General features: G+C 36.5%; 1 protein-coding gene across 2 annotated transcripts in view; it reads right to left on the bottom strand.

Annotated features, from left to right (window-relative positions):
- Positions 1-10,728, bottom strand: part of LOC127427381 (rho GTPase-activating protein 27-like) — a 68,056-nt gene extending 57,328 nt beyond the window's left edge. The window contains exons 1-2 of one of the 2 annotated variants that reach the window (XM_051674970.1): positions 10,494-10,728; positions 5,836-6,772 (exon numbers count right to left, since the gene is read on the bottom strand). In XM_051674970.1, the coding sequence (XP_051530930.1) occupies positions 5,836-6,675 (840 nt within the window). In that variant the 5' untranslated portion in view covers positions 6,676-6,772; positions 10,494-10,728. The remainder of the gene's footprint in view (positions 1-5,835; positions 6,773-10,493) is intronic. The other variant, XM_051674969.1, reaches the window with a different exon arrangement.
- Positions 10,729-13,658: the final 2,930 nt, after the last annotated feature.

Genomic DNA, 13,658 nt, shown 5'->3' with positions numbered 1-13,658 from the left:
TGCATTATATAGTATTTTGCATTGTTATTGTTTTTATTTTTATTTTTTATTTTATCCCTTTTTCTCCCAATTTTTGGAATGCCCAATTCCCACTACTTAGTAGGTCCTTGTGGTGGCATGGTTACTCACCTTAATCCAGGTGGCAGAGGACAATTCTCAGTTGCCTCCGCTTCTGAGACAGTCAATCCACTCATCTTATCACGTGGCTCGTTGTGCATGACACCGCGGAGACTCGCAGCACGTGGAGGCTCATGCTGCTCTCCGCAAACCATGCACAACTTACCACGCGACCCATTGAGAGCGAGAACCCCTAATCATGACCACGAGGAGGTTACCCCATGTGACTCTACCCTCCCTAGCAACCAGGCCAATTTGTTTGCTTAGGAGACCTGGCTGGAGTCACTCAGCACACCCTGGATTCGAACTCGCGACTCCAGGGGTGGTAGTCAGCGTCAGTACTCACTGAGCTACCCAGGCCCCCAATTTAAATAATTTTTTATAATGTGTTTTTTTTTTTTTCTACAGTTCATGGAATCAAGATGATTTTTATGCTGATTAAATTATTTCTCATGGCCTAGTGGGCCAGTTCAAATGGTCTCGTGGGCATTATACGGCCGGACGTTCCCCATGTTTTAAACCAATATTTCCACATTTCCACTTAATCAGTTATTGGTTCTTTAATATGGGTTTCCCTATAAAATTAGACACAAAAGACTTGATATTTTAAATATTAATAAAGTGAGGGGCTTTGAACAAGTGTATACTGCAACTTAAACTACTTAAATTAATTATTTGTAGACTGCGTGCAATATACATTTAGTAAAACAGGCTATTCACCTTCAGAGGATATTATTGTTGTTGTGCCTTAAAGCAGAAATAAAACAAGAATAAAAATTGGTTATGCATATCGGTTATCGGACACTTAAATATAAAAATAATCAGTATCGTATCGGTCATTAAAAAACAAAATCGGTCGATCTTTACTTTTTATAAATCCTACCTAAACCCGAAATGAAGAATAAACATAAATCCTTTGCATCTGCATGCAAATCACACTCAAATACACCGATAAGCCACAACATTAAAACCACCTGCCTAATATTGTGTAGGCCCCCCGTGCTGCCAAAAAAGCACCAACCCACATCTCAGAATAGCATTCTGAGATGATATTCTTCTCACCACAATTGTACAGAGCGGTTATCCGAGTTACCATAGACTTTGTCAGTTTGAACCATTCTGGCCGTTCTCTGTCCACGTCTCTCATCAACATGGCATTTCCATCCACAGATCCGCTCACTGGATGTTTTTGGCACCATTCTGAGTAAATTCTAGAGACTGTTGTGCATGAAAATCCCAGGAAACCAGCCCGTCTGGCACCAACAATCATCCATGCGATTATCTAATCAGCCAATCACGTGGCAGCAGTGCATAAAATCATGCGGGTCAGGAGCTTCAGTTAATGATCACATGAACCATTAGAATGGGGAAAATCTCAGTGATTTGGACCGTGGCATGATTGCATAACAAAGTCTACGGTAACTCAGATAACCGCTCTGTACAACTGTGGTGAGAAGAATATCATGGCGCTGTTTTGGCGGCATGAGGAGGACCTACACAATATTAGGCAGGTGGTTTTAATGTTGTGGCTGAGCGGTATATGCACTAATATCATAGAAAGTTTCAAACTAAATGAAAACATTAAAAATGTGGTAAAAGTATCAGATGGTAATACCACGCTATACCAGACTTTGATATAGCAAGGTACTATTTTGATTTATATCATAGTTATGATTGATTACCATATTCATGTACCATGGTTATGTGGTAATCCAAGGCACCATGCCCAAAAAACATTTGTGGTTTTACAGTTCTTTATTTAAGATCTTTAGAGCTTCTTGTTTTTGATATTAACAATTTGACATTTAAAAAATGAAATCAACGAAGACAAGTTAATTTAACTTGTAACTGTTTTATGCATCATCATGCATTTTAAATTACAAAAATAACAACGCAATAAAACAATTCCAGACTCCTCACCGCATCCCTCCGTATAGGAAGCGCAGGAATTATTACGTCATACCTTACAAAAGGTGAACCCTTCCCGTCGTCAAACATGCTTATATATTTAATAAAAGTTGCAAACGATAATCCAGTCAAATTGATGGTTATAATCCAAATCTTTACTGTAGATGTTTTCCAGATGTCACTTCACAGGAAAACAGGTGTGTGTTTGGGAGCCTCCCCTTAGTGCCACTCGCAGTCACTCGGGCACGCGGCATCAACTCACCTAACCTGTTGCGCCGTTCATTTGACTCTGGCACGATGGTTGGATACCCCTTCCCCTGCAGTCAAATAAGCAGGCTTATATTTAGATCCAGGTTCAATGCCTCAAAGAAAAGGCTTTCTTTTTGGTTCTGTCAATAAAGATTTTAAACGTGTACTTGAAAAAAGTCGATTCTAACTCGAATACGCACCGTATAGACAGTCTGGTGACCGGGATAAAGTGAAATCAAACGGATGGAGAAGCCGGTCCGGTGCCGGTGATGTTCCGGGCCACACAAACAGACAAGCAGCGCATTGACATGCAGATCAGTTGGCAAGGAGTGGCAGTGGTGGGCTCTTTGTGGATTGGGTGTTTGATTAGGGCCAAAACATCGCTAATAAATGTGTATAACACAGAAACAGTGCTCCAAACGCAGAAATATAACAGTTGTGACAGAATAAGTTTAGTTTTTTGTCATTTTGTTACTAAGGTACGAATTATGAGTTTGTTTACTTGTAAAAAAAAAAAAAAAAAAAAACATTGAATCACCAGAAAGTCACTGTATAATCCCCACACTAGATATAAGAATTACTTTTAAAAATTTTTTTTTTTATTAATACTCAACAAAATGTACAGTATGTATACTGTAGTACTACTACAATCCTCTATAGTACAGTCTTAGTACAGTCTTAGGTCATTCCTACAGTTCGGTGCCTTTTCGGCAGAGCCGTTTCTAGCTTTAAGCGGTATAAGCCGGCGCTTAGGGCCCCTGAGCCACCAGGGTGGCCACAGAGCAAATATATATATATATACTTTAAATATACTAAAAGTTGCTTTTAAGACTCAGGTATCTGTTATGGTTCAGTTAGACAGGTATAGAGGGCCCCCTTGTGGCCCGAGAGGGAAGGGAGAATGCAATGATCTGGGGTGGGGGATGGATTGCGGCAATGCAAGGGCCTCCAAACTGGATTTCGCTTAGGATATGCCAGAAATAGTGCTGGTTTTTGGCTTTAAAACATTTGAAAAATGAAACATACATTTATAAGAATCTTTATGTTTCCTCATTAAAGGGTCATCATGTTAAAGGAATATTCCAGGTTCAATACAAGTTAAGCTCAATCGACAGCATTTGTGGCATAATGTTGACTACCACAAAAACTAATTTAGACCCGTCCCTACTTTTCTTAAAACAAAAAGCAAAAATCAAGGTTACAGTGAGGCACTTATAATAGAAGTGAATGGGGCCAATGTTTGGAGGGTTTAAAGGCAGAAATGTGAAGCTTATAATTTTATAAAAACACTTACATTTAATTCTTCTGTTAAAACTCATGTATTATTTGAGCTGTAAAGTTGTTTAAATTGTCGTTTTTAAAGCCGTTTTAATTATTAAGGGTTTATGGTATTACGTCATCAGCAATATTCACTATATCTTCCCATAACAGAGTGGAAATTAACCACATATGATTAACATCACAAAATTAAAACATAAAAAATTTGCACACCTCAAATATTACCAACTTCCACTATCAGTGTTAAAATGACACATTTGCCACAGATGAATACAAGATAGAATGTAACACTAAACACTTAATTGTACTTAATTAAAACACTTAAAAGGACACTTCATCTATGTGCAATTCTGCAATCAATTCAGGATGGACTTCAAGACACTTAATCATTAAACTTAGTTCATACATAATAATTTAGTTTTAAACATTGCCCACCAACATCTACTCTGTTTACTCAAATAATACATGACTTTTATTAAACATACAGTAGATAGCTAATATTGGCGTTGTATTCGTGCTGTTTAACCAGAGAGGAACTGGCTCCCCCAGCTGAACTTGGTTTCCCCCATGGTTATTTTTCTCCATTAACTACATTTTATGGAGTTTTGTGTTCATTATCTCAGTCACCTTTGGCTTGTTAATTCGGGGGCCTAAAGAAAATACTTTTTTTTAATTTAAATTAAAAAAATAATAATTTTAAGGCATGATTTTCAATCATGTTATTCATTTAAAATGCACCATGAGGACTTCAAGATATCACAGCATAATTTACTCTTACAGCATAATTTTCTGGAAAGCTGCTTTGAAATTATGTGTGTTGTGAAAAGCGCTATACAAATAAAAATCACTTCATTTGACAATGGAGGAAAAAATAATCTTTTTCATGATATAAAAGTGGACTTTTAGGCCCACAGTAGTGTGTAACATTATAAATAGTCTTTATTCTTTTTAACAAGCCTGTTAAAATGGTAACTGGTTCAAATTCAACCTTATACATACCACAACCTGTCCTAGGGACTTAAAATGCATCGAATTATAGGTGCCTTGACACTGTAGATACACTCACATCTCATGACATTCCTTAAATCATGTTATGTTTTGCATATCACAAATTAATATAATATAATCACACTCCAGCAGAAAAACCTAAACAACAGTCAGTCAGGGCAACCTATGGCTGAATAAATTGATGCAACCATTCAATAACAATTTGACCATGACTTTGACATCTTAAACACTGGCACTTCCCAACAGTTCCTATAATTATCTGTATACAGCTCCCTCGTGTGGTGAAAATAAATAAATAAATCAGGTAACCTCTATTCAAACGACTTTGAAATAACTAAACCCTTTTTCTTCCTCTTTTTTTTTTTTTTTTTTTTTTGGTGGTTTATTACTATATTTTGATGTATAGATGCATCGATATAATGTCAGAGTGAAAAGACCCCCCTTAATAAAAATATAATGCAGAGAAATTCAGAAATAATTGGATATTAGAATAGAATAGAATAGAATATTAAATGCCAGCGTTTTCCTCTAGGGGCCTATGGAAATGTATTGGAGGCAGGGTTCCCACACTTTTTAACCAATACATTTCCATGACTTTTCCAGTCGTTTGAGATTGCTCAATAAGGATTTAATAATAATAATAATAATAATAATTTTGATTCAGACCTATTCACTAATGAATAATATATTCATAGATTCTCCTCCCTGCACAGTAGGGGGCAATATGCACGGAAAAATGTAAATCACCAAAAACAGAAGAAGGAGAAAGTGAAAGTGAAGGAAAAAGAAATTAAATATTGATCTGTTTCTCACCCACACCAAACATATCACTTCAGAAGATATGGATTTAACCACCAGTTGTCTGGAGTATTTTATGTTGCCCTTTTGGAGATTCAAAATGTTGGCACCCATTCTTTTGCATTTTATGGGCCTACAGAGCTGAAATATTCTTCTAAAAATCTTAATTTGTGTTCAGCAGATGAAAGAAAGTCAAACACATCTGGGATGGCATGAGGGTGAGTAAATGATGAGAGAATTTTCCTTTTTGGGTGCACTAACCCTTTAAAATAATGCTCTCACAAATCAGCAAATCAGCAAGTTTAGTTTAAACAAGCTCAACAAAAATGGTGAGTTACTAAAGATTTGTATATTCACTACAGAAATTTCCATGATATTTCCAGGCCTGGAAAACACAATTGAAAATTTCCCTGTTATTTCCAGGTTTTCCATGACTGTGGGAACCATGTGCAGGGGGGTGAATGAAGTATTACATACCATGGATTTGTCCGGTGTAACTGGGGTTGGCACTGTGGTGGAATTTGTTGTCTGCACAGTCCCTGCTGGATTGTCCTCGTTTTTGGGGGATTCTGGTTCCCTCACAGTATCTATACTCTCATACAAAATCTTGCCATTATCTGTGAGGTTCCATATTGCGGGACTCCACCCAGCTCTTATGAGCATCTGAATATCTTCATCCAGGCTCTTTGTGTCCACCTGAGGCCTCTCAGTTGTCTCTTTCTCGTTCATGGTTGATTTTGTCTCCATCTCTGAGGATAGCGTGTTGACTGTATGGACATGAGGCAGTAAGATAGTGTGTGGTGTTTCCCCATTAGTTGGAGAAGCAGAGTTAGGGGACTTGTCATGGCTCTCATGTTCAGGTGCAAGGCTGGCCTCTGCTTCAGTCTGTATGGGGTTTGGTTCCAAAACCTTTGGTTCAAAGAAATACCTTGGAATAATGTAAGTTGATATTCTATGACCGTCTTTCTCTGTGTCCGTTTTTATTGAGGCAGGGACTCTAAGCGTCACCTTTGCAGAGGTGTGGGTGTCAGGGAGAGTAAAAGGAGCTGTCCCAGAGCTTGACCGGAGAGATTCATGTCCGCTAAACTCCTCCGGAGGGTCCAGTGGAGTTTGATTGTGCTCAGGTGGAAGTTCTGTCACATACTTAGCTGGGATGTAAAAAGTCTCGTCTGTTTCATTCCGGCGAACATGCCACCAATTGTCGTTGGTCTTGGCTACTAGGATGTAGTGCTCGTTGGGTTTGATGGACACCGTTCTACCTTCTCGAGTGGTGTAATTGTATTCAAAGTTCACCAGAACCTGCTGTGAAAGTGACATATTGGCCCACGTCAACTGATCCCAAGCCTGTTATGTGGCAGATGCTCAGTGCAGACAGGAGATCAAGGTTCAGAAATATCGGTAGTCATAATGAGATCTGAAGATAGAGAAGAAAAATAATTTTGTTTGAAATTAATCTTATCTGAAGTTTAGATGCCTATTACTTCTGCTTATATATAAAGTTCACCCATTCTGCTACAGACATGAATGATGCCTCAAATTATGCAGTTTGCTGAGAGTTTGAATACATTATCTTGGCCTGGTGGACAATAAAAGGATTGAAAAAATCCCATAGATTTACAAGGACACAACATGATCACACGGGAAATTGATATGTTGCTTCCGAAAGTTCATGTACCATGAATCAACCCCATGCAGCTGAATTACAAGTGCCATCCCCCATCAGACATTTTTGCATCAATTCAGGTGTGAAAACATTTCCCTCTAGCACTACTAATAGCCTGTTGTTCTAGCAATCTCTGAGACATGGGTGATTGTGTTTACAAAAACAATAGTGAGCGCGATTTGTAGGTTGCATTGTATTTTTACTCCATTGATGGTTAGGTTTAGGGTTGGGGTTTGGGCTAGGGCGTAGAGTTAATAAAATATGCATTCCTGTTCTATTATATACAAGTTACAAATAATAATAATAAAAAAAAACTCGCTTTTGGCGCCACTCTGTGGACATTTCAACTGAAAACTGGAGCTCAAACGTGCCCATACGTTCAACAGCAGTTCTAGCTTCTGCCACTGGGAGCAGTGATTCGATTTTCAGTAAGCACAAACCATGTTTAGCAGCAGAACTTTCAACCTACTGTTGCTTAATTCACACTGTAGCTTTAGGAGTGGGATCTTTTGTAATAAGGGTGCTTTCAGATTATTTATTTACCAGTATTTATAGAATTTATAGCCTATATTCACTGAGGAGGTTCATGAAAAAATACCCTGTTTGTAAGCATATAGTCAGGACTTTTATAGGGCGGGGCGTTTGTCTATCATATTCACAACTCATTAAAGGGATAGTTCACCCAAAAATGAAAATTATCTCATCATTTCTCATGCCATCCCAGATGTGTATGACTTTCTCTCTTCTGCAGAACACAAATGAAGATTTTTAGAAGAATATTTCAGCTTGATAGACAGATCAATATTTAAGTCATTTTTAACCATATATATCCACTTTCTCTTTTACATTCATCTTTGATTTTTTGGCAATTTGCATTTTTCATGCATATCGCCACCTACTGGTTGGGGCTGGTCAAAGGTTAAGATTAAGGTTAAGACTTAAATATTTATCTGTTTCTCACCCATACCTATTATAGCACTTCAGATGATATGGATTTAACCACTGGAGTCTTATGGATTACTTTTATGCTGACTTTTTGTGCTTTTGGAGCTTTTAAGTTCTGGCCACCATTCACTTGCATTGTGAGGACCCACAGAGCTGATATATTTTTCTAAAAATCTTCATTTGTGTTCGTCAGAAAAAACAACGTCACACACATCTGGGATAGCATGAGGGCGGGTAAACAATTAGAGAATTTTCATTTTTGGGTGAACTATCTCTTTAAATATGAGCACTTAGTGGAATGCAGACAGACCAGGGGAACAACAGACAGGTGTGTCAGACAGAGTGTGAGAGAAGCCAGTCATGATGGCCCATTGTGCAAGATTAGAGGATTAACTGTCTCAGAACAGAACTTTTTCAAAGGATTGCAGTCCAGTACAGTACATTCTGCATTCTGGTTTCATGGGATTGGAAAGACAAAGTGAAGAAAAGATATAAGCATAGAGGACAAGGTAGAAAAAAGATACAGCAAAACCATGAGAAGAAAAAGAGACAGATCGCTTGGCTGCACAACACTAGCTACAGGAAGTGAGTGCAGTTTTGCAGAGGAACGCTGCACTAACCCCAAAACAACCTACACAGAAGAAGAGAGACTAAAATAGGAGAAATATGAACTTTCAAAACAGGGAAACATACACCATGCTGTGTACAAAATACAATCTCGTTTTTCTTTGTGGTTATGGCATAATAACGATTATACGATAAGTAGAGTATATCATGACATTTTTTATTATTACATGTTTCATTAAAACTAGCACTTCTCACTACTGAATTGTAAACTGACAGGATGTTTTTTTGGGTACAGCCCTTGTCTGCTGTACCTCCATGGAATTGACCACAGGCAGTGAACGCCTTCTATGTTAAGAAAAATGTGTCCAGACCACTTGCGATTACATTCAAGAATACACACTGTATCAGCAACTGGTTTGACAGTATGCTCAGTATGGTGAACAATTATAAATGATTTTATATGATTCCCATGTTCTCCATTAACATCATGGTTTATGCACAGATCTGTTGCAAAATCAGGTTATTGTTATGGGGCCACTTTTATTTTTACAATAGGGTTGTGAACTATCCGCCATGTGAATACGAGGTGCTTCAGCATTTTGCTGCTTCAATATAGGGGAGGATTTTGTCCAAAATACAGGACGTCCCGGCTAATACAGGACATTTGCCAACCCTACTTTACAACAAGTTCTGGTTAGATTACTTTGGAATTGTAATCTGGTACTTTTTACAAATTACATGACAAAAATTGTAATCAGTAACCTAGTTTCTGTTGCATTTTTAAGGTAATGTAATCTAAAACTTTTGGATTACTTTTGACAACTCTTTTTGATTGGATGTGCCATGCATTTGAGTAGGCTAGTCTGGCACAATTTTTACATAATGTTGATTAAATACATTTAAGAAAACGTAATGAATCAAAATATGAGACTTTATATTATTTTTTTTCTTGCTATTTGTCTTTTACTGAGTGAAATAAAAAGGCTTTTACTGAGTCATGAAACACAAAAATACATTTTAACTGATATAGGTTTGTTCGTGGAATTCCACAACCCTTGTAATTGTAATCATGTAATCCATATGTGATCACATAATCCATAAAATAACTGTAATCTGATTGGGATTATTTTAAAATGCAATGCGATCTAAATGCAAGTATTGATTTTTGTAATCTTCTTATATAAACCAGATTACATGTAATCTGTTACTACACAGCACTATTTACTACCTAAAACATTCCAATGGAATGCCATGTTTGGCTTTATCCAAATTTTCCATTTATATTGTGGGTTCAAGGGCATAGTCAGGAAATTATTTTGGGTGGGCCTCAATAAAAATGGATGTGCCCAAATTTGTTTTTACCAAACATTTCTTTCACACTTTCAGAAATAAGAATTTACATATGCATTTTTTAAACTATTTTATAAATATATATTTGAAGTCAAAGGATAATCTCTAATATTATGCATGGGTCTAATTCGGGAAAAGGTCCACCAATCTTACACTTTAATCAAGGTTTATCTTACAATTTAGAAGCATCAAACTTTATACTTTGTTTAAAAATAACCAGAATTACATCTGAACCATCATTTTGATCCTGGTTATAATTTTACAATAAACCAAGGTTCATTTTAATCCTATAATATATGAATCCTTCTAATGTTATAGGATTAAAGTCCTTAAACTGTTAATCCTATATTTAAACAATGTGTAAAGTTTGATGCATATAAATTATTAGATAAACCTTGATCTATATTTTAGATTAATTCTTTTTTGTGCAACCCACCCTCAGGAAAATGTGCATGTTACTGCACAAACCACAGTCAGATCAAACGTAACGTGACAAGCAATGACATGCAAATTCAAACAAACCTGGGGGAGAAAATAATAACATTAGATTAAAATACACAACATAATAACATTAGATAAAATCATTGAAACAAGGATAAAATAAACTTACCACTGATGAACAGAATAATGCCTCGACTCCTCTGAGCTGTGGGACATTTGAATAATTCACATTAGTAGCAAATACTGTCATCTCTCTGTCTTGTTTAATCCAGCAGATCTCACTCCCAAACTTCAGAACTGTTGTGTCAACTTTAGAAAAAATGTGCCCAGGTTTGTGTTGCTAGACGGGTTTGAGCGTGGCTGTGAGTGGCAGCGAGCAGGAGGAGGTGTGTTAACCTGTTACTAGACACACTGGCATGTGTTTTACAAAAGAATAGCACATTTCAAAGCTTCATTGTATTTCCACTCCCCTATGAGAACAGAATAGTCAAGTGCTGCGAAGAAAAAAACAGAAAAAGGAACAGGGAAATGTAAAAAGGGGAAACAGTGAAGAACTTGAATGAAGAACAATGGCATGGCAAAGATGACAGGGCTGTAAACTGAAGGGCTGTACTTCTTGTAGCATGTTTCATTGAAGGCTATCTTTGCCTTATGACTCATATTTTAAGTCATATTTGGAGTCATTCTATCCACAGACTTCAGAATAAGGGTGTTGGCTCAAAGAAACCGAATTGCTGACTTTATGAAAGTTTAGGTTCACTCACCAGCCAATGGCGCTATTCTTTTCTTTTGGTTTTCCTTTACACTGACTGTTGGGCTGATAACATGGTCCAGGTCAATGGCTAATAACACGTTCCCTTTTTAATATTGTATGGAGTGGGGTTTTGGTACCACATATTTAGGTAGAGTCCCAAAAATAGTAACTTCAGTGTTAAATGTAAAAGTATTTCATTCGAAGCCTTTCAGTTTTGTTACACTGGTTGCACTCAAATTTACAAACTTAAGAGTAACACTTACATAAAAGTACAGTGGTGGTACTACAGACAATGAGATGGTAATACCATGATATTTTAATATTTACCATGGTACTACTGAACTGCATAGACCTTTTTCACAGTAGCGCCATCTTTATCAGGAATGAAAAGGAGGCTGTGAGGGATAGACTTACCATCTATTTAACCCTTGTGTTGTGTTTGTTTTGTGCTAACACATTCTGGGTTCCCGGTCAAAAATGACCAGCCCACTAAGATTGTTTATAAATCTCTCATATGCATATATTATCACAAGATACTGCATGAGATCTTTTTATCAACTTCTTTTTTAGTAATTATGACTGGTTTAGTGCTTCTTTTTTTAACATATTTAAAAATAGAAACAGTATATTTTTATTGACAGAATGATTAATTGAACAGAGCTTAAACCGGGCCAGTGGGGGGCACTCCCTGAGGAAAAAATAAAATAAAATAATTATGTAATAAATTAATAACCACTTGCTTGATCTGAACAAAATGTCATTTTAAAGCTTAAAATCTGGACTTTACAATGCATAAAACTGATCCTATCAATTCTTAAATATTGCTGTTTAATTTGCTGACAAATAAAAACGGTTTCATTCTCATCATTTGCAAATTTGTTATCACAACAATTATATTCAGAGTTGGTGAAACCATAGAAAAGATGAGATAGCCATGTGTTATATATCGTTGGAAAGGACTCAGTTGGTCAAATGCAATGAATAAATTTGTTTCACTCAGAGGCCGAACTGCAGTGAGTATTTGTGTATGAAATTCTCACAGACACACATAAATGTAATAAAAGTGTCTTTTTGTCACATTTTTCCTAATTCCCAAAACATACATAAAACATCAGCAATGAAATATCGTAACTTACAGCAGACTACCCCGATTCAAACGAGCCCAACAAAACATAATATGACAAGTAGATCTTGAAATATTCCTCAAAGAGTGTACATAGAAAGACGATGCACAAGATGGAACTCAATACACAATGTGTGTGTATTTGTGTGTGTGTGTGTGTGTGTGTTTTCACATGTCCGAGGACTTTGTGTGTGCAAACACACATCCACATATGTGCTCATCTAAAGGATCTGGATGCACCTGAACACTTCATATTTTTGTATTTTGTAGTCTAATCCATTCATTTCCAATGGATGGTCATTTTTGACAGGGAACACAACAAGTGTAACAAAGTGAAATAAAAAAAATTTAAAAAGTTGCATGTACTAAAGCTGTATAAAGCTCCTAGATCCCATTTGATTTTCCTCAACACATGTTGTCTGCAGTTTTTTGTCTAATGAATGTTATTGAATATATATATATATATATATATATATATATTATTTGATTTAATGTTTTGTCCGTGGAATGATCCAAAAACACTTTAATCTGCAGTACAGTCCAGTTGAAGAGATTGTACATCATCTATCCCTCACGGCCTTGTTGTCATTCCCATCAAAGATGGCGCTGCTGTGAATAAGGTGTAGCGTATTTACCCGGTACTCCACAGTACAGTCCTTCCAAGAATACCATGTGTCCCAAAAATATGGTAGTACCATGATGTTTTTTTTTTGTAAATGTAATAGTAATACATTTCACATGATCACAAATTAACCAAATAGGCTACATAAACATTTATCAGCTGAAGACTTTAATAAAACTACTTGTTTATGCAGTCTATGTAGCATTTGGATTTGTTTGGTGTTGAGTCACTGGTGCATGCAGGAAAATGTTATGAAAGAAATGCATACAGAAAAAGAGTGTCATAAGCCCCAGAAACAGGATGAACCAGTCAGATGCTGAAAGCTTTCAGAGAAAACTGAAGTGTGATGTGGTTTGGGCGGAATGACAAGTTGACAAAAATATGCATCCATCCTTCTATTGCTGTTCTATGTAAATATAAAACTAAAAATAAGACATACATAGGTCCATTCCCTTGAAAAGTGTAAACAACTGTGGCTCACTGTGAATTTGATGACTATACAGGTGCATCTCAATAAATTAGAATGTCGTGGAAAAGTTAATTTATTTCAGTAATTCAACTCAAATTGTGAAACTCGTGTATTAAATAAATTCAATGCACACAGACTGAAGTAGTTTAAGTCTTTGGTTCTTTTAATTGTGATGATTTTGGCTCACATTTAACAAAAACCCACCAATTCACGATCTCAAAAAATTAGAATACATCATAAGACCAATAAAAAAAACATTTTTAGTGAATTGTTGGCCTTCTGGAAAGTATGTTCATTTACTGTATATGTACTCAATACTTGGTAGGGGCTCCTTTTGCTTTAATTACTGCCTCAATTCGGCGTGGC

This window comes from Myxocyprinus asiaticus, chromosome 36 (genome assembly GCF_019703515.2).
Source record: "Myxocyprinus asiaticus isolate MX2 ecotype Aquarium Trade chromosome 36, UBuf_Myxa_2, whole genome shotgun sequence".
NCBI classification, from domain to species: domain Eukaryota; kingdom Metazoa; phylum Chordata; class Actinopteri; order Cypriniformes; family Catostomidae; genus Myxocyprinus; species Myxocyprinus asiaticus.
Note: the sequence above shows the minus strand (reverse complement) of the source record. Positions and strands in the feature narration are given on the sequence as shown.